Source organism: Lutjanus erythropterus, chromosome 11, assembly GCF_056507025.1.
Source record: "Lutjanus erythropterus isolate fLutEry1 chromosome 11, fLutEry1.hap2, whole genome shotgun sequence".
In the NCBI taxonomy this organism is placed as follows: Eukaryota; Metazoa; Chordata; class Actinopteri; order Lutjaniformes; family Lutjanidae; genus Lutjanus; species Lutjanus erythropterus.
Window position 1 is genome coordinate 2,972,843 of NC_139327.1, and position 21,452 is coordinate 2,994,294.

The 21,452-nt window shown below is 39.2% G+C and overlaps 2 protein-coding genes across 7 annotated transcripts in view; both read right to left on the reverse strand.

Moving 5' to 3' along the window:
- Window positions 1-1,697, reverse strand: part of srrm3 (serine/arginine repetitive matrix 3) — a 118,055-nt gene extending 116,358 nt beyond the window's left edge. For all 3 annotated transcript variants that reach the window (XM_084730454.1, XM_084730453.1, XM_084730452.1), the window contains exon 1: window positions 1,526-1,697. The gene's annotated coding sequence lies outside the window, so the exon portion shown is untranslated. The remainder of the gene's footprint in view (window positions 1-1,525) is intronic.
- A 2,189-nt stretch (window positions 1,698-3,886) lies between these two features.
- The window catches only part of mlxipl (MLX interacting protein like), a 36,958-nt gene continuing 19,392 nt past the window's right edge, over window positions 3,887-21,452 (reverse strand). The window contains exons 8-17 of one of the 4 annotated variants that reach the window (XM_084730458.1): window positions 16,986-17,137; window positions 16,252-16,864; window positions 16,063-16,136; window positions 14,099-14,366; window positions 12,322-12,431; window positions 11,994-12,116; window positions 11,632-11,759; window positions 9,887-10,010; window positions 7,286-7,415; window positions 3,887-7,182 (exon numbers count right to left, since the gene is read on the reverse strand). In XM_084730458.1, the coding sequence (XP_084586584.1) occupies window positions 7,019-7,182; window positions 7,286-7,415; window positions 9,887-10,010; window positions 11,632-11,759; window positions 11,994-12,116; window positions 12,322-12,431; window positions 14,099-14,366; window positions 16,063-16,136; window positions 16,252-16,864; window positions 16,986-17,137 (1,886 nt within the window). In that variant the 3' untranslated portion in view covers window positions 3,887-7,018. Of the gene's footprint in view, window positions 7,212-7,285; window positions 7,416-9,886; window positions 10,011-11,631; window positions 11,760-11,993; window positions 12,117-12,321; window positions 12,432-14,098; window positions 14,367-16,062; window positions 16,137-16,251; window positions 16,865-16,985; window positions 17,138-21,452 lie in introns of all 4 variants that reach the window. The other 3 variants (XM_084730456.1, XR_014771575.1, XM_084730457.1) reach the window with 3 other exon arrangements.

Consider the following 21,452-nt stretch of genomic DNA (forward strand, 5'->3'; position numbering starts at 1 on the left):
GTAGGGATTTACTGTGTTTTATGAACTCCTGAGATCCTTTCATATTCTTCTGTATTACTATTTCTATAATATTACAATAGAATTTTATCCTTTCCTTAGACCTCTGATATATGTTATATTAAATATATCAGGGAGTAGGGCTGCAACTAATCATTTTTATTGTTGAGTAATCTGTTGATTATTTTTTCAATTAATCAAATAGTTGTTTGCTCTATAAAATGTCAGAAAATGGTGAAAAATGTTGATGACTGTCTCCCAAAACACAAATGTGACATCCTCAAATGTCTTGTTTTGCCCACAACCCTGAGATATTCATTTTACTGTCAGAGAGGATAAGAAACCAGGAAATAATGGCATTTAAGAAGATGGAATCAGACAGTTTTTACTCTTTTTGAGGATTCAAACAGATAAATCGATTATATAATTGCAGCTCTTATCAGGATGTCCAAGAAATCTTACATTTCCCAGAAAGACTGCACAACAGCAAAGAAGTTAAATTTATCTCTTTAAAATATGCTCTACATGTGTATGGTTTTATCTTCAAAAGAAATCTCAGTTAATCCCTAAAATATCTGCTCTTTCAAATGTTTCAAATTAACCAGAAGCTGTAACAAAGCGACACTCCCTCAGTGCACAGTTTTGTGCATCGGGAAATATTTACCAACAATTTACAGTTTGGCTGCTCATGAGACCTGACACTTCAGCCCACCAGCACTGTATGAGGATTCACACATTGTTAATAAAATGACACCAAGTAGAACACTGTCGACTGCTTCAATTATAAATAGAGTAAAAGCATCACTAATATTTTAAATAATTTACCAACAGAGTAAAGTAAAGCTCTGCCACTATACTGACAAAACAGTACGTGACCAAATAACTATTTACAAACTATTCACAATGGGAAACTATCCAACACATGTTAAGTAACCACATCTGTGAACCAAAGTCTGTTCAAATTTCTGCCTCTTTTAAAGAATCCTATTTCATATAACTACAACTCACACATATTAATGTATTTATTTCTGTGTGCATCAGCCTTGAAACACCGGATGATTCCGCACATGAACACGGTGTGTAATCTGTAGTGGAGGCGGTTTAACCAGACACAAACAAGGCGGCAGTATCAGCACAGTGACGGTGATGTTAAATGTCCCGCAGCCAGGACAGACAGGGGGGATGTAAAGAAACAGCAGCTGGCCACAGTGTAACAGCGGAAATCGACGAGTTATAAAACAGCACCATCTGCAAAGCGAGCACAGGCTGCCCAGCAAAAACACGGTGCCCGTACAGCTTTCTATCACTCAAGTGTCCCTGTTTCTCTCTCATAAACTAACCACAGGATGGATATATGACGCACAAACAGCACAAGGAGCTAACGTAAACACCGCCTTAATACGACCATACAGTATTAATGAACCAGGAAGGGAAGGGGAGCTTGTTCTTCTTCAGTGATGCCCGTTATTATCCCTGCTCGTCTCCACCAACTTGATCCTATCCTATAAGCTTCTTTATAAACTCTTACCTTTTCTGGAGTCTTCAGCCTGCTTGCTGTTGGCGTTTCAGGCGGATATCGATGGGTGTTCTTCGGTATTTTTTCAGGGACTCGGGTCGGTGCTGGTGCTGATGTTGAGCCTTGCCTTCAGTCCCTCCTCTTCAGCGTTAGCTAGCCCGCTGCCTCCGCTCGGCTTGTGGTGCTGAAGTGGACAGCGCACCGAAGAGAGCTGGGAACAAAAACCCCACACTGCGCTTCCCCGGCCCCGCCCGCAGCGCAGCGCCCCCTGCCGGCCCGGAGGGGCGTCTGCGGTCCGCAGCCACACAGAGTTAAGTGCACTGGGACAGCGTCACCTAGCGTGGTGTTTTGTTAACATGTCTGTGTGGACAAGTCTGTCCATAACATGGACCACAGTGAGACCGTTCACTATACACACACACCCTTTTCATGGCAGCAATATTGATATAAAATATTAAGGTAAACACAGGTGTTTTCAAAAATAATAATAAATTGCTCACAATGACAATGCTAACGTGCTAATATTTAGCATGTCCATCTTCTTAGCATTAAACACAAAGTAGGCTATAGCTTAGGCTGATAGGAATGTCATTAGTTTTGCATGTATTTGGTCAAAAATACTTAACGGGAGCCATATCATATTAAATAGTAGATGACAGGTGTTAATACAAATTAAAGAGACTGTTCACTCAAAAATGATTCAGTCATGATCTACTCTGTGGAAGTGAATGGTGACCAGTTTTCAAATGTAAAAAACAACAGTGTAAAAACATAAAATGCCTCAATACTGCTCGTCTGGTGTAATCAAAGTCTCCTAAAGCCCAAACATGCCAAGTAGACTTGAAAGATCTGTTTTGCCTGAATCTTCACTGAAGATCCTTGGCTTGGAGTCACGTTCATGTGCGTGTGCACACTGTCTGAACTCGGTGTGTTTGGTGTGACGGTGTGTATGTATAAGTGAACTGCATGTCAGGGCTTTAGGAGACTTGGATTACACCAGACGAGCAGTATGGAGGCATTTTATGTTTTTACACTGTTGTTTTTTACATTTGAAAACTGTTCACCATTCACTTCAAGTGGGGGACTGCAACTGTTTTCCTGTGAAATTCCAGCAGTGTTGTGTGGATTAAAAATCTAAACCCAACCTTCAATCAGCATGAGGATGATTAGATAACGACTGAATTTTCAGTTTTGGGTGAACTATCCTCTTAAGCTCCTGTTCAGCAGACAGCATGCAAAATAGCAGCACCCAGACTCTGACATGAATGGAACCAACCTTAATTACCATCATTGTTAACGCTTGTGTTTACCCTATTATTTTATTTCAAAATGACTGCAGTGAAAAACTGTCATCAACAAAAAGGCCTCTTTCATGGACAGTCACAGTAGGAATTAAAATGAAAAAAAATATTGAGCCAAAATGTCTGCTGTGATGAGACCTGTGTATCAGTGAATTCAGGGGTAGATAAAGCTCCTTTGTACTGTATGATGTGTTTTACTGTACCTCAAACAGATTTACATCACAGCAGCCAAATTGTTATGAAATAGTTGGGTAAACACAGGTGTTACCAATGATAATACTTAAGATCCCATTGTGTTTAGTGTAGCAGAAACTTTCCAGTGAGCCAACATGCACAACACAGTGGTGGAAGAAGTGAAAGAAGTACTTGGGCATTTTAATAAAGTAAAAGTAGCAATACTAGTGTAGAAACACTCTGTTACCAGTAAACTCTGCATTCAAAATCATACTTGAGTAAAAGTACAAAGATCAAAATATACTTTAAGGGACAGTTCCTCCAAAATTAAGGAAGTAAATGTTAAGTAAAATGGCACAAAAATGTACTTTAGTACAGTTAAGTAAATATACTTAGTTACTTTCCACCCTTGACTGTGTCTCTATTTGACCTGAATGTAACAGAACCTTAATTACCATCATTATTAACACCTGTATTTATCCTGCTATTTCATGTCAACATGGCTGCTGAGGAAAACGTCTGTTATCATTTGAAGATCATATCAACATTATGTTTCTTTCACAGAAGACATATTGACATTTCACAGTAGGAAACACACAGATGGGAATGATTAAATGAGTGATGGCTGGATTCCATTTAGCTGCTTCAGGTTCATGGTCCTGGTATTGTGCATACAGGCTCACTGTCATGACTTACCGGGACACCTGAATAGAACAGAGCCATTGTTTATGTTATTACTCAAACTTGAGCTTTTCTACAGTGACAAGTCAACATGTCTGTATTCAGGAGTGATGTTCTTCTATAAACTGTGTTCTCCATTGTACAGGGTAACACTTTGTATTTAGCATCACTGATAAACAGTAAATCAGTATTAAACTTTAGTAAACAGCTTCTTAAATATTAACAAACAATGACACTCTTTTTATTATTACTATTACTCTGAATCTTGACAGTTGCATTGTGCTACTGTTGCATGGTGGGAGAATTTATACAGACTACAGTGTAGACCTGCTCTATTTGAAAAATGCCCTGAGATATTCATTCATTTATCATTCATTGTCCATAACCAATTATCCATGAAGGGTCACAGGGAGCTGGAGTCTATCCCAGCTGACGTTGGGTGAGAGGTGGGGTTCACCCTGGACAAGTCACCAGTTCATCACAGGGCTGAAACATAGACAGACAACCACTCACACTCACATTCACACCTACAGGCAATTTAGAGTTATCAGTTAACCTAGCATGCATGTCTTTGGACTGTGGGAGGAAGCCGGAGAACCCGGAGAGAACCCACGCTCGATCACGGATCGAACTCAGGACCTTCTTGCTGTGAGGCGGCAGTGCTAACCACTGCACCACCGTGCCGCCACTAAGTTTAATTATCTACCAATTTACCATTTATTAATGATGGTTATTATTAAGTGTGAACTTAAGATCTAATGCAGTGATTTTAGCAACAGCAGTCCTTCAGTGGCTTGTATGGCATCCCTGAAAAAATGAGGAATAGAATACATTTTTTGGAAGTTGAAACAACAAGAGAAGAAATATGGTTAGCTGTTTTGACTGACAAACATAAAAAAAATACTAGGGGGATTATTTCAAACAAAATTCTTGCAAATTGGGGGTCTGTGGTCTAATGTACATCTATGGTGGGGGTCTTTGACATGTAAAAGTTTGGGAGCCCCTGATCTACTGAACTTTTGTCCTGATTCTAAGGAAAGATGCTTATCATTATTTACAGATGAGGACAAAATTATTAGCTCCTCTATGAAAATTTCATTTTTTAAAAGTATTTCCCAAGTGCTGTTAAACAGAGCAAGGATTTTTTTAACATAGCTTTCCCAAACATCTTAGTTTTATTTCGGATGCTTACATTATTTTACTTTGCACACAGAAACAAAATTAGTTCACAAAAAACAAATACTACCAGGGTCAAAATTATTAGTCCCCCTGATGCTACCAGTCAGTTGTGTATCCTTTTTGCTGGATAACAGCCTGCAGTCATTTGTTGTAGTTTTCAACAAGTCTCAGACACGTCTCCTGAGGAATTCCAGTCTTCTTTGGTGAATCTCTCAAGATCCTCCAGGTTTGATGGTCTTCTGACATGGACCTTGGTCTTCAGTTCACCCCACAGATTTTCAATAGGATTCAAGTCAGGTCTTTGAGCAGGTCAGTCAATAACGTTCACTTTGGTCTTCTGGAGGTAGTTCTTCACCAGGAGCCACGTATGTTTTGGGTTGTTGTCATGTTGGAAGACAAAGTGATGACAGACCCAGTTTTTCTGCTGACTGCTTGAGGTTTTCTTTCAAAATCTTCACATATCCTTCTTTCTTCATGATTCCTTCCACCTTGACGAGATTCCCAGTTCCAGACACACTGAAGCATCCCCACAGCATAATACTCCCACCACCGTGTTTCACTGTGGGGATGGTGTTCTTTGGGTTATACGCCTCTCCCTTCTTTCTCCAAACATAAGCAACGTCTTCCAGTGTGCATAATCTTTCTCCAGGTTGTCCTTCACATACTTCAGTCCGGCTTGAAGGTGTCTCTTCTGCAGAAGTGGAGTTTTTCTTGGTCAACCTCTCAGTCCATTCCTGTGCAGGGCTCTAGTGATTGTCTTCTTTGAGACTACAACTCCAGACTTGGCTAAGTCATTCACTAGCGTCTTGGCAGCTGTTTTGGGGTCTTTAGACACGTCTCTCACTAGTTTTCTTTCCAGAGTCTTTGAAATCTTTCTCTTCCTACCTCTGCCAGGCTTGTTCTGTACTGTGTGGCTCTCTTTGAATTTCCTCATGATACTTCTCACTCCAGTTCTTGACACTTGGAAATGCTGTGATAACTTTGTATATCCTTCTCCTGCTTTGTGAGCATCAACAATTCTTTTTCTCAAGTCCAAACTGATTTCTTTTGTTTTTGTCATGTTTTCTCAAGTGACAGCTCAAACCCTTACTGAAGTTTTTATACTGTGTGTAAATTGGATGTAACCATCAGTTTTAAATTGATTTTACAAGCTTTGAGTGTTACAAAGTTAAAGCTCATCATTGCACAACAGTGGTTTGTGCTATGGCTCAATATAAACATCAGCTCTTAATGGGGATTCTTTAATATTGACCCTAGTTATTTTTGTTTTTATCTGAAATAATTCTGTTATTTTGTGCAAATAGAAATAATGTATGCTTTCTAAAGAAAACTAGTATGTTTAGAAATGTTATGTTGAAAATTCCTTGCTCTGTTAAAAAAAAGCACTTGGGAAAATGTTGAAAAAAACTTTCATAGGGGGGGCTAATAATTTTGTCCTCAACTGTAGTAACCCTATAAAATTGCAAAACCAAAAGACTTAACTCTCTAATGAAAGCAGACATACTTTCAAAAGTATAATTTATCCATCTTTCATTTTACTGAGTCCCTCTAGACTCTTTTCAAGAAGTCCTGTTGGTCCACAGTCTTCATGTTAAGAACCACAAAACTTAATATCCTGAAATAACCCTGTTCTCTTACATTTTTCAAATATTTTCACCAGTGTGAGACACACAATGCAGCTTTTGATATATGAGGTGTTGTAAGACATATTGCACTGAGTAAAGATCAGTAATTGAAGGCAATAACATATTTAACACAGAAAAGAGAACCTGAGATGTGAAAGGAACTGAGAATAAATGTGGTTTTGAACGGATGTTGCCAAATTATTCAAACAGAAAATGAAGTAATTCATAGTCTTCCAATCATCTGAGCTTCAGCTTTACCAAAGAAAATGATTCAGTGGCTGAGATATAATGAAAAGCAAAGGCCTATATTACAAGTATGTTATATCTACATCATCAGAATTTAATCATAGATCACTTATAGCTCCTCTGATTTTTGGCTGTACTGAATACATTCTTTTTTCAGCTGGTGAGTTTTATTGGAATGTGATGATGCATTATTGAAAGTCTCAGAGCAGAGTGTTGAGTCTTTTTAATCTTTCCACATGCTCTCCTCTGACTCGCGCTCTCCTGTGCACTGTGATGGCGGTTTAGGTTTGCTCTGAAGGTCACATGGGGTGTACATTGTCCCGAGTGGCGGGCTGTAAGGAGTGGTCCAGGGCAGCAGCGGGGTCGCCCTGGGTGACGGCGAGGGTGGCCTGCTCCGGCAGCAGGCTGGGGTCTGTCAGGATGGCTGTGGTGGTGCTCAGGAGGCGGAGTGAACTCAGAACCACTGAGAGAAATGACAAAAACAGATCACAGCTAATGGGAAAGTACAATGTAAACATATGGAATGATAGTAATGCTATCAGTCTATCAAAATGAACTGGACTCACTGGGTCTCAGGGCAGGCAGGGAGCAGTGCTGGTCCAGCCAGGACAGAGTGGACCGACACAGGTCCTCCACACTGGCAGTGGACACCATTCCATTATAGGACTCAAACAGCGGCTCGATGATGATACTGAACTGACTCTGAGTTGAGGAAAGAAGTCTGGCTTGTTCAAACACTGGATCTCATGACTCTTCTTCCTCTGTTTTATTTTCCTAAAGTTACTGGGTTTATATTAAAGATTCAGTAGGTCATTCTGGAGAACGATGGTTGATTGTTGAGTCTTGTTTCCAGGAATTATTTATGTTTTGGGAATGACACTCAACAACCAACTATCTTAACAACCTGTGATTGGTCAGATTCTACCGTCACAGAATACATTTTCTAAAGCCTGAAAACGGAGCCAAGAGTAGCCAAAATATACTCTTGGCTTGGAGAGTAATGGATTATATGTAACAGGATGACATAATCAGGATCTCAATAAGGTAACTGTATTCCATTAAAGTTACAGAGAAGAAGATGTAATCAGGTTGTAGTTACATCTTGTAAAAATAGGGAGGTGGATATTAGAAGGATTACAATTTTGACTGGTGAAAAAATACTTTCACTACATATGTCCTGTAACATCTAATGTTACAGGAAGGACCAATGGCTAATGTTGCTAGAAATCCAGTTAACTAGCTAGCCTGTCTCTACTACTACTACTACTACTGAAAGATATTTTGGGACTGTAGATGGTGATGTTGGTGACTGGGATGTGTGCTGGTAAAAACACAAGCCCCAGAATAACAGCCGCTATTCATCTAAACTCACACGTACGCACAACAAAGGAAGGAATAGCTGGACAAATAATGAATAAGTTTATTAATAAGCTTATTAATTAACTTAACAAGGTTACATATTAGGCTAAACAATTTCAACATATTGGTACTGAGATAATCTAAAAGTTGTGGAAGGTAATCAGGGGACATTACTTTAATATTGTGATACATGGATTAGGTTACTGACTACATTTTTTAACAGGTAATTAGTAATTGTATCCAATTGTATCATTTTTAAAGTAACCCTCCCAACCCTGCTGCTAAGTATTGCATAGTGTCTCAAATGTTGTGCATAGCAAAGTGGTGTTATCATATAACTGCCTTATTATCAACAAATTCCTAAAAAGAACAAAACCAACATGGTGGTGTATGTGGAACTCAGGCCCACTGGATCAGGCCTAACCTTTAAAAACAGGTCAGAGATATATTGTTTCATTTTTAAAAAAGGCTCAATAATTTCTTATAAGAGCACTGTAGATTTTAACCAACGTTAGTGAAACAGGAGTAAATAGTGATTTTGTTGGGGACTATTTTAGGCTGCAGATTAGTACACATTAGGTGCGTCAGTGAGTATTTCCATCAGTCGGATGGTGTGTGATTGATTCAAAAAACTACAGTATGTTCATTGTAGTGAAGGAATACATTACTGAGGGCAACAGTGTGTACTGATGTGTTTTTGGACACTTTTTAGACAATAATGGAGCTGCAAAGCACAGAGGAATAAGATAATATTTAAGTATTTGACTACATAAGCTTTTTAGTAGAATCAATTCAAGGATGGTTTTGCTCTTTCATGGGTTTTGTTCATGATTAGAAAAAAATATACACCGCCATCAGAATTATTCTTTAATGGTTATTTCAGTCATAACAATACAACTGAGTGGCTCAGTGTTTTGGAAGCAGCACTAAACTAGCAGAAAAAAAACAAAATGAGTCAGTTCTCAGTGTTGAATAGCAGTGCCTGTGGAGAGGCTAGAAAATCAGCAGTCAAACATGTGGTAAATGTTGCCAGCTTGACTCTGTGTATAGAGAAAATACCCTCTTGCAGAAGTGTGTGTTTCTAATTTAGAATTTCAGCAGTCAGATAAATGCATGATCCCTGCAGGGACCATAGAGAATACCTTAATATTCATGAAAAGAAAACAGCCTCAAGGTGTTTTTGTGCAACACACAAGGATGATAAAATCGTAATCTAATCTTCTTATCTTGCCTGAGAGATAAGGGCAGCAGTAACGGATTTGGTGATCATTAAGAAGAGAGGTATGGATTAATATTACAACATTTTTGTATGCATCTGGTATTTGCAGACAGGCATTTGTTTTAGCTGCATGATCACACCGAGACACCCCAGATAAAAAATGTGCTTTGTATGAATTTAAACTGTTATTATCCTTAAATCTGTACAAAGACCAGGTTTTGGTCATTTACCAAAGTAAAAGCTCCATTTCATTAGATGTTATTCTCTGCTACACTTTAAAAACAGAATAGGCCTGTCATCCTTCCAGATTGGCACAATGCTAATGCTAATGATAATGCTTTAATTAGTTCATTTGGATTAAAAGAAAACGGTTTGGGGAACAAAACAAAATTTGATATTCCTCCAAAGTCTGAAGAAGCCAGTTGATGCAGCAACCAAGGACTGCAAAGTAATGAAACAGAATGTCACACAGGAATAGACAGGTACAGTTAATACTGTACTGTACTGGATTATTATAATGTTTTATACAGATTAAGTCAGTTGTGTTTGTTGCAGTGGGATGTTTTAATTAACTAGATCATAAGGATACGATCCAGAACTTCCAGTTCTGCAGTGTCTGTGCCTGGACATACTCTCTGAACTTCTGCCTCATGTGGTCAAAGCGCTGCCGTGTGATGGGCACACCAGTGGCTGGTAGCTGCTGCTGACACGCACTGCAGGAGGAGACACACACACACACAGTTAACACAGCAGCAGAGTGTGTCTTCATATCAGCAGGGAAAGACCAACGAGGGATGTTAAAGGATAGGTTCACAATTTATCAAATCAGGAGGTCATATGTAGATAGCTTGCTGTAGTCATCCCTGCTGTTCATACTGGCCATTAAAGGGAAATTTCATCACTTTTTATGCGAATGCCCAACATAGATATATAATAAATTACACTGTGACAACCTACTTGACCACAGTGTCTGACAAAAATCTGAGAAAAACACTGACTAAATACAGACTGAGTGAACACAACCTGGCAGTGGAGGTCGGCCGACACAGACAGACCTGCTGCCCAGAGAGGAGAGGTTGTGCTGTGACCTGGGTACAACAGAGACAGAGCTGCACTTCCTGACTCAGTGTAAGGAATACTAAATTATTAGAGAGCAATATTTTACAAAATAATAAAAATATTGACTGACTGATTTCCTCTACCTAAGTGACTCTGAGAGACTTCCAGTCTTACTAGGAGAGAGGGAGGACTGCTATAGACTGGCAACAAAATATGTTGCACCCTGCCATGACCTCTGCAACTCTGTGGACCTCCTGTCCCACAAGACCAAGTTTATTAAAGAATAATTTATATATTGTAGGTCCATCAGGAGATGATAGTGAGTGCAAAGATGATCATGTGTCCACTCAGTCTGATGAGAGCTGATCCCCCGGCACAAAAGCCCCAAAAGTTTTCTAGCTTCCAGGTTTACTTCCTGGATATACGGCCCGCTGAATATGAGCAGTAGTGTTTCCCCACTTGCTCTTGCCCATGCAAGACTGTCGGCCCACAGACTTTTTCAGATTTTTAAATTGCTTTTTGGCTCTTGTTAAGTTTTACCAACATAAAAACTCCATGGATCAAAAATTCATAATAGGAAGAGTCATAAATGACCTTGTTTGCGGTTTGAGGTTTCCTGTCAACAGTTTTACAGATGTCTCTTTTATAATAGTGGCCTAATACTATTTGGGACAGTGAGAAATTTTTGCTACAATAACACAAGTGGCCACTGGGAAAAAATTAGCGGCAAGGCTGAGCAGCGATGCCCTATCTAGTTCTATTATAAGTCTATGATGTCCAATCAGTTTTAATGTAAATGTAGTCAATTGGCCCCTTTTAAGTCCCAGCCCTTTTGGAACCTCAACCAACTTGCTCCTTTCCTTCTTCCTGTAATTAAATATACTATAAGTCAGGCTCATCTATGCTGAAAACATTAACATTAGCTAAGTTCAGATGTGACTTAATGTTGCTTTTACAAGTCCCCCAGCAACATCTTTTAACCATCTTAAAAATGTGTTTGTCTTTTTAACATAGACAAGCCTAGCACATAGATTTGGACATCCACATGAAAGGTTGGTCTTTAGGAACTCCCTTCCTTCAAATGGAAGTGATGGGGGACAAAATCTAGAGCCCAAAAATATGAATTTACCCTTTAAAACAAATACCCATATCATCCTGATAGAAATTTTAGCCAAATCAATGTCATCCTAAAGGATATGCATACACTCACATGCATGTACACATCCACACACACACACTCTTACACACAGATGTCAGTCTAGCTAAAGGTCTCACTTGATGGCGGAGTTGAGGAGTTGGATCTCCTCTCTGAGTCTCTGAGCCTCCTCGTGCAGCTGAGCTCTCTCCTGCTGCATCTTACTGATGTACTCAGCCGTCTTCTGCAGGGTGGTGGCTTTACTGATCTGAGCCAGCAGACAGAGGGATTACCACATGTCACAAATGCACCACAATTATTCACAAATATTCAACATTACTGTGGTGACCTTCATAAATATGTGATGTTTCCTCAGCTGCATTTGCATCTCATATAGTTTTCCAGTTAAAGTGCATCGACTCGGCTGCTCTGTGGTGATGCTCTCCGCCCCCACCTTTCAGCACATCTATCTCTAATGCAGCTGCACATCTTTTCACAGTACCTTTATGCTTGGCTGAGAGCTGAGTGTTGTCACAAGATTATGTAAAGTGTCAAAACCCAGTTTGATGTTGAAACGCCTCTTCTGCTCTGCAGAGATGTGAGTTATCCTCCTGGTCTCTGTTTGCTGCAGATAACAGAGCACAGAAACATGTACATCACACCTCACACCCAGATTCACTGGATGAACTATCACTTTCCAAGATTCTTCACTTTTCACTTCATATAGCACTCAACAAGGACTTGATTTTATTAAAAAAAACTATTCAACTTCATGCATTGCTATATGAAAACATAAATATATCTAAATTAAATGAGACAGCTTGTCCTACCTTACTTGATTCTATCTTTCCGTGTCCTGAGAAGGCAGAGTGTGAGGACTCTGGGTTGGAGGCTTTATCTAAAGGGTTTGGTGGTGATGTTTGGCCTGGATGAAAATTCACTACAGGAAAGAGAAATAACAATATGGATTCGTTATATTTGCAGGGAAAATAGATGATTTCTACATGTACACCTGCAAAAATCACATATCTACATCATGTACTCATGCACTGTGTACAACATGATATAAAGCTACTACAAGGTTTTAATTGGTTATGAAAGAGTCTTTATTCATTACTGATGCCTCTATATGACCTACAATAGTTCACCAGACCATCCACAAGAAGATCTGCTATTTCTGTTAATATTTTTCTTAATGACTGCCACCAGGTTGGATTCTCCTTGAAATCAGATGAAACGAGTCTGTTTACATTTTCCCAGCCACAGTTACAGTGAGAGGTATGTTATCTGCTAAAAAAGAAGTAGGAGGAGATCTTTATTCAGATAATTGTATTTTTACATTAAATTTTGCTTTACATTAAATTACATAATACACAATAGAGGACATTTAAATGTCCTATATAGTTTTCCTGATAACAGGAAATAAAACAATGAGATTGGATGTTAAATGCATTTATTTGTCAATTAGAAAATATTTAGCACAATAGTTCCCAAACTTTTTCTGGCATGCAAACCCTTCAGAAGTTGAAAAATACCCCCCCCGCCTCTCACCCAGTGTCAGCTGGGATAGACTCCAGCTCCCCATGATTTTTCAAGGATAAGTGGTTATGAACAATGAATGAATGTTGAATTTTAGTGAAAAAAAAACGTCTACATAAATCATATTAATTCAGCTTTGTTTCACTCTACATTTCTCCCGTGGTGATCCACGCCCCTCCTGCAGTGCTCCTGTGCTCCCTCAGTTTGTTGCTTTCAATAACACGTGTGAAGATAATATATGGTGATGTGGAAATGGCAGTAAAAATGGCATGTTCATTTATGCACAAACTAACTCTTTCAAAGATTTACTGATGAGATCTATTGAGGATTGGGTTGTGATGGGTTTGTCATTTTTAAAAAGTGGGTCCTGGTGGTCTGGTAGCTCAGGTGGTAGAGCATTTGCCCCCCGTGTACTGAGGCTGTGAGTCCTCTGCAGTGGAATCTACTGATGCTATCATGCTGAAGTTTATTTCACTAAAATTCAGCTTGGATCCTTTTTTAATCAGTTGCTTCTCCAATTATTGTTAATAACTGATAATAATTGTGGGTGGTGGGGGTGTGAACATTTTTCAGCTTTTGAAAGGGGGGCATGCCAGAGAAGAAAAGTGACCGCTTGATAAGAAGAAGTAGTGTGTCTCTGTCTTGTGTGTCATGACTGACTCCAGGCATATTTTTTTGGAGCACATTCGTTCATCTACTGCACATTTTTTTGCAGCTGCATATTATCTTATTACACAGGACATTTATGTAAGTTGTTGTTACATTAGACATTAAACATTCAGTATTGCACCCCACAGAAATATCAAACTTAGCTGCCTATCATTTCATGGTTACATTACCAGCATGCTAAAGTACTCGCATAGAGCACTGAAACAGCCAACCAATACATGACTGCATCCTCATCATTAGGTTAATTAGTCACAGCATGTCAACATCGCCGCCATGGTTTTACAGTGTATTCCTTGACAATCATTCGCCGAATTAAACGAATGATCTCTAACTGCATGTGAAAAAAGCTCAAGCTGTTGTTTGACTTGAGTGTTTTGGAGCATTGAGGGCGTACAGTACCTGTTAAGCTGCTCCTGTCCGTGCTGTAGAGCTGAACAGGAGACAGTTTCTCAGTCTTTGGAATGAGGAGGGTTGTGCCGGTGTGTGTGGAGCCGTGTGTGAGCAAGGCAGAAACCGCTGAGCCTCTGGAGGTGGCGTGTGGTCCGCTGTGACCCAGGGTGGCGCTCTGGCTGTGCAAAGGTGTCAACACTGGGATGCCTGCAGGCCACGCAGCTCCGTGCTGCAGCTGAGACGAGGCTCCTCCGACATGTGTGCTGCTGCCTGACTGCTGAACAACACAATCTGTATTTAGAAATGCCTTTAACGAAGTTTTTTTCCTACAGAGGATGTTAGACAAGTTAAGCACAATTGGGAAATTTAAAAATAGTGCAAGTTCAACAAGACACTTACCCAGAAGTACGCAAGTCTGAGAAAACTTAAACAATTATGAACTCTAATACACATAGATTTGGTGTTACTGAATGGATACAGTATTAATTTTTTAACCAGCTTCCATTTAGGTTAGTTGAACAAAGCATTAACAATTTTTCAAGAGTGCCTACCACAGATTTCAAGCTTTTTATGATAATCTTTAACAGTATGGGTAATGTTTTAGGTTGTAGCCAACAAATTACATTATTAACCATTGCCTGTTATTGAGATTTCCCTCACTTCCTCATTGTTTGAGTCCCACAGACCCACTGCTGTGTGTGTAAAAAATACATCAATATCAGAACCCAATACTGATATTGGATCTGATCAGTCCTCACTCTAATTAGTGAGCTTTAGGCTGGGCTGATTCAACAAGAATTAATTCTTAACCCCAATTCATGTTGCAACAAACTTTTAAACTTGCTTAAAATTAAAGCTTTAAACCTCTCTTGAAAGCTAAGTTTAGTTTTTGCTTTAAATCTAGATTAAATTTAATTCTGCACTAAAAAATTACACTCTACTTTAAACTGTGATCCAGTATTAAGTTTAAACTTACCCTTGAGGTGTAACTTTTACAACAGCTGCCTTTTTGAGATGGATTTAGCAAAATAATTCTCTGCTGAGCCATCATGAATAGGTAGGGTTGCCACCTTCAATAGGGTGTGCCCAGCAACACATGATTTTGAGTGTTAAACAGATGTGTATTTGGACAGCTTCTCTCATTTTACAGGTGGACTTGAGCTAAAGGTGTAAGAGTAATGATGCTGACAGACAGACAACTTGCCTGTGGTTCTGATGTTATACTTCACTACTATGTCTAAATAAACCGTTTTATTATTTCTCATGTCACTGCGGGTGAGCATGGAAATAAGGGACAAACTGTGTCCTGTATTGATTCAGTAAAGGACAGTGCATTTAATTTTTCAAGGGACAGCTCTGTGATATACAGGGCTGGTGGCAACCCTATGAGTAGGCTAAATAGGCTAACCAACATGCTAGCAAACAATAGGCTTTAATGTTTTTTGTTTTGTTTTGAGCCAGTTAGTAAACAATTTAACAACAACATAACAAAAATGTTAGCTAGCTAGCACGTTGTAATGTTTTGTTAACTTTTTAGCTAGCTAGCACACAATGCAAAGTTTTGTTAAGTAATACAGGCAGGTAAAAGTTAAAGTTTTCCGTCTTCTTTTAAAGGCCTACTAAGTTCCAACAGCCCTCAATTCTTTCTTTTTTCATTATTTTAATTTAGGTAAACAAGCATTTCCATATAGATTAAATTACATAATTTCGGTTTATATCAATAAACTTGGATTTACTAAACAGAGATTAGTTCTGAATTGTGCACCAGAGAAACTGGATTGACTCATTTTAAACCTAGCTTTGCTAAACTCTGATTAGAACAGCAGCAACAGCCGCTTCGATCAGTCTTGATGTTAAGCAATGCTAACTAGTTGTAGCTTAATTTTTTGCATACAAAAATATCCAAAAATGTTGTTGTGCCTGATCTGTTATCAACACAAATGAACACTTGTGATACTAAAGGCCAGGCTCACCGAGGAGCTGGGAGATGATGACCTCTGACCTTTGGCTGTCACTAGAGCTGCATCAAATCCTAGTGCTGGCTTCCCTGAAAGCACAAAAAACTTAAGTGAGTTCATTTCTTCAGACAGGAACATTATTCCAGTATTTTTTCTCAGATGAATAACGGTTGTTAAAGACAGAACAGGACAGAACTGACTCACGTTCTCGGGCGCCGGAGGAGAGCAGCTTAGCCAGGCAGCTAGTGGGCGTGGGTGCAGTGGACACAGGGCCAGACAGAGCCACGGGAGGACCGGCTGTCCTAACTCCTCCTGTCTTCTGCTTGTGCTTTCCTCTGACCCCTGTAACAACCACCTGCTCAGGGACGGAGAAGCAGTGGGCCGCAGTGACAGAGGGCAGCGTTGCGTGGACCAGGTCAGACACGGCGGCCGGGTAACCTAAAGAGTGGCAGGGAGTCTGGGGGTACGTGTCCCCTGTGTGAGGGTAGCTGTGAGCCTGGTGCACAGAGCCCTGGGCCCCCATGGTGGAGGCGGTGTGGGTGATGACAGTGGGGGTCACGCTGGTTGTAGAATAGTAACCAAACTTGTGGAACGGCAGCGGGTACAAAAAAGGAACACTTGAGGAGGCGGGCTGCTCGATGCTGCTGCTGTATGCTATAGAAACAGCTGGATCAGGGTATGACTGATGTCCATACGGCATGGCGCCTGATATGATGCTAGATGAGTGGTATTCACCACATCCTTGGTCCGGCCTGCCCTGGTCTGGCCGGGTACTGGACGATGAGGGCTGAGACAAACTGTCAGATGACAGATTAGGCTGGAAGAAGAAATATTTCGTCTATTTTTACTGACTGAACAATAATACTATGAATTGCTAATTAAATATTTTTGCAGCAATACATCTGACAGGCAGGGGGAGCTGTTTACAGCTGCAGTACCTGAGCCAGCTGGGTGTCGATGAGCAGCTGAGGAGCTGTTACCACAGGGGAGGGAACCGGAGCAAACTCTGTGCTGGACGGGCTCTCAAAATAGCCACAGTCAGCAAAACCAGTCTGCTCAGTGGGCTGGCCCCGGTAGTTCATAAAGATATCTGATAAAAAACACACACACCAAAAGACACACTGTTAACCAGACAGTCAATTATAATGAAAGCACAGGTACAGCTGGGACAACAGGAATTTGCACAGAATCTCAAACTTAATGAGCTCGTGAAATCAGGGAATCTTGACGTGAGTTTGAACCGATGGACGAAATCAAATATCACTATATTTTTGACCAAATAGCTCAATATTGATATTTATAGATAATGCAACAATACTGTAGGGATGACTACTGGTCCTTTCACAAAATAATCACAATGATATTTTTGAATAATCATCAGTAATGTGAAAGCAAATAACAGAACAGTTAGAACATCTGGTAAGCAGAGACTGACCAATATCAGATGACAAGTATTGCTGACACCTTTGTGTCTGCACCAAAAGTGCAGACACAAAGGTGCAGCCAATCAGCATCCTAGGAGGGACTACCGGCAGCTACGGGCATGGTGTGACTACAGCAAGAAGCTTTAATCTGATTGGTTTAAGTCAGATATGATAGACAGATGGTTCATCACCTGCCAAGTGTTTTTTTAAGTGCCTGCCCTTTTCCAAACAGTTTGTAAGGACGACTTCCTAGATGGATCAGTGTAACAAACCATCTGGTGTGTCAGGTTATTCCAATGTATGCTTATATGATTTTTTTAAAGAACATAATGCAGATCGTTTTTATTTGTTAGCTTTACAAGTACCATCTATTTATATTTGATCATTTTCATATATGTATATATTTTGCTCTACTTTTCTTACTCAGTGTTTTTTGGAGTTATTTATAGTTATTACAAATATTGGTGAAAGTTTACTGTTTCAGTGCCTTGATATCATTTTGGACAATAATGATTATTGTTAAATGGTAAAATATCCTGCCACCATTACATATCTTGATGTGTGTTGATGTATATATTCTAAATTCTAGATTTTATATTCTGTATGGAGAATATTGGCAGATATACTGATTGATTTTTTTTTTCATTCCCTAATATCAGTATTGGCCCCAAAAATTCAGGTATCAGTAGGGCCTGAGAGGTAGGTTCAGAAAATTACAACACTTTACTGTCATGCAGCCATTAAACACAGGAAAAGACACAATATAACAATATCCAAAAGAAGATGGATCAAGTCCATATCAGTTACCAATATAATAACAATATCTTGCTCTATTTGAGACAACACAACTATCCTTCAAAACTCCCCAAATTTTAAAGTCCTTCAAACATTAATGAAGACAAAACAAAATCAAGCTGCTGTCACCTCAGTCTACTTCTTTCTTTATCAACCAGTTAGAACTGTCAACAACTAGAGAACTACTTGCATATTCATGAATCCTTAAATACTAAATGAAGGTGAGGTGTAGAGCTATATGTAAGCTATTTTAACAAGGTACAACCAAAATCAATCAAATACATATCAGACACAATTTATTACTTCTTACAGAGCATCTTATATTGTTTGAAACATGACTGGAGGCGGACTTTAACACAATATTTTTAACACAATATTTTTGACAATATTGTAGGGATGACTTTCACAAAATATTATGGTGTTTTTACAAAATATTAATTCAGTGAGATGTTTTTGATAAATAATCATCATATGATTGAGTGGGGAAAGTCTGTTAAGTTCAGAGAATGACATCACTTTATTATCATGCAGACTTTAAGACAAAACTTATGAAATATCAATATAACTATATCCGAAATCTATCATGATATCTAGTCTCATGTCATAATATGATATAATACTGATATATTGCCCGGCCCTAATCCAAAGGCTGATAATATTTTTTTAAACTTAATCTAGACAAAAAGTTCAGCTTTTGAAGAGCTCAAAAATGACAGACAGTTAATTAGTTCACAGTTTTATATGTAAGTACTGTGAAATTCTTACAGTGTCAGTCTGTAGTTTGATATTACGATCGTGGCTTCATTTCAGAAATGCAGAGCACAGAGCCAAAACATAAAACAACAAGTTGTCATCCAAAATGTTGTGAAGCTCTCTCTCTGCATGAGGTGGTTGTTCAAGGTTGCTTTGTTTCTGCCAGGTCACATATTTTTGGAGCCATGCTGGCAACTAACTGTGGCAAGCTGCCATGTGTGGTTTAAACCAGGTCCTTCACACCTGATGTTAACCAATTCAAAGTGTTGATCAGTTGAGGAGACAAACATCAAGTTAACTGAAACACTGATTTCAGCTTTTTGGAACTGAACAGCTGTCATTAGCACATACAGTGTTTGATACAAGCTTTGTGAGCACAAGGCAAAAAGTGAAGCACAATCTGAAAATACATACCAGTGTGTGTGTTTTGACCTCAGTGAGGAGGATCTACTGACCTAACGTGCAGCCTGAGACGAGTCGAGTGTATTTCCAGCACGGACGAAGACTCTGCATACATTAAACTCATGGCTGTGTCGCTCTGACAGACACTCACTCGCTCCCTGAACCTTGTGACCGAGAGAGAGGCAGACAGCTGATCCCTAAAGACCCTGCCAGAGCTGTGAGAACAAACAGCTACACACACATACACACAAACCCACACACACAGCACAGCAGTGGGCAGCAGGTTGTCTCTGGGTTACAAAGGCTGACTTGTAGCCACAGGGCTGCTGGATCGCTTCACTGAAAGTAACACAAAGGCCAAAACAACCACAGCCGTTGTGCCCCTGAGCAAGGGACTCAACTCCAACCTGCTTCCTCCGTCCTGTCTGAGGCTCTTCAGCTCGCCGTGTCTTCCTGCAGGCCAGCTGTGTGCTCTGAAGAGGCAAGCAGCCCCGAGCATGAAACTTTCCCTGCCTCTCACACTCTGAGGTGATGCATCATGATCAAGCAGTCCCTCCAGGAGGTTGTAATGTTTCGACTGCAACAGTTCATGCAAATTCAACCAATCCTTGAGACTTTTGTGTGACCTTGCTCTGTTGTCCAAATTCTGCAAATTTGACCAATCATTGTTCCTTCCATTCTGTTCCATTCCACCAATTACAGCAGTCCCCCATGCAAACATCACACATCTACATCTCAATGAATCGACTCACTGCTTTGTTTTATTATACACTAGTTCTTTGCATTTATATTCTTTAAATTTTCCTACAGGTACTGAAAAGATTTGTCATTGTTATTGACTTTTATCAATGCTCTGTGTACTTTGATAATTTTGTGCTCTTCTGACAGTTTGAGCTTCAAAAAGATTCTGCTTCTTTGAGAAATATCCCCCTGGTGCACTTCATTTACAAATAAAGTAGATTTTCTTATAATTTTGATATGTATATATATTTATGATACACACACACACACACACACACACACACACACACACATATATATATAAATATATATATATATATATATATATATATATATATATACATATATATATATATATATATATATATATATATATATATATATATATATATATATATATATATATACACATATATATATATATGTATATACATATGTAAACTGAGCTGAGGTTGGCTGGGTGTTTTGACATCACTGGACAGAAGTTCCATAATAACCTTGAAGCTTAATGTAATTCAACTGATCTGAGAGAAAACCAGACTCCTGCTCCTCTTCTTGGCTCTTTTCAGACTTTAGAAATTTATCATCTGATAAATTAAGTATTTGAGACCTGGGAATGGGACTCAACTATCAACTATATTTCTCCAGAATCACTTACTGCACCTCTAACTGCTGCTTCAACATTTGATTGTAATTTTTTATTTTACTTAGAAATTTACTTAAACTTGTGTAACTGATTTTCTGACCACTTGGGGGCAGTGCAAACAAGATGTAAAAACACCACTGACATAATACTGCCTTTTAAAGGTTCCCTGTTGAGATTTTGACAAGGAAGAAGAAGAGTGTGAGCTAATTAAAATGCATGTAAACTATTTTGGATTTTAAGTACAAATCGGCTTTGCAGATGTTTTATGAGTAAGGAGCTGCATTCAACAAATTGGTTTGAGCTGAAGGACACACAAGATTCATTTTGGTGAGTACAACTGAATGTAAACACAACTTCTGATTGTCTACAAAAAAAAATCAGTGCAGATTAAACGGTATTTCAAGAGTACCTATGTTCTGTATTGTGAAGTATTTCTGAGTGAAACAGGACAGGCAGGCAGGACATAAAGTTGGGAGGAATTTGACTTGAATGTGAAAAGTGGGCGTGTCTGTGACTTGAAGCTCATGAAACACATGCTGTATTTTGTTTCACATGAAGCAAATGGACTTTTCTTTTTGCCATACATTGTTACACAGGTGCACAATGTGACCGGGGATTTGATCTTAGAGGGTTAAAATTTAATC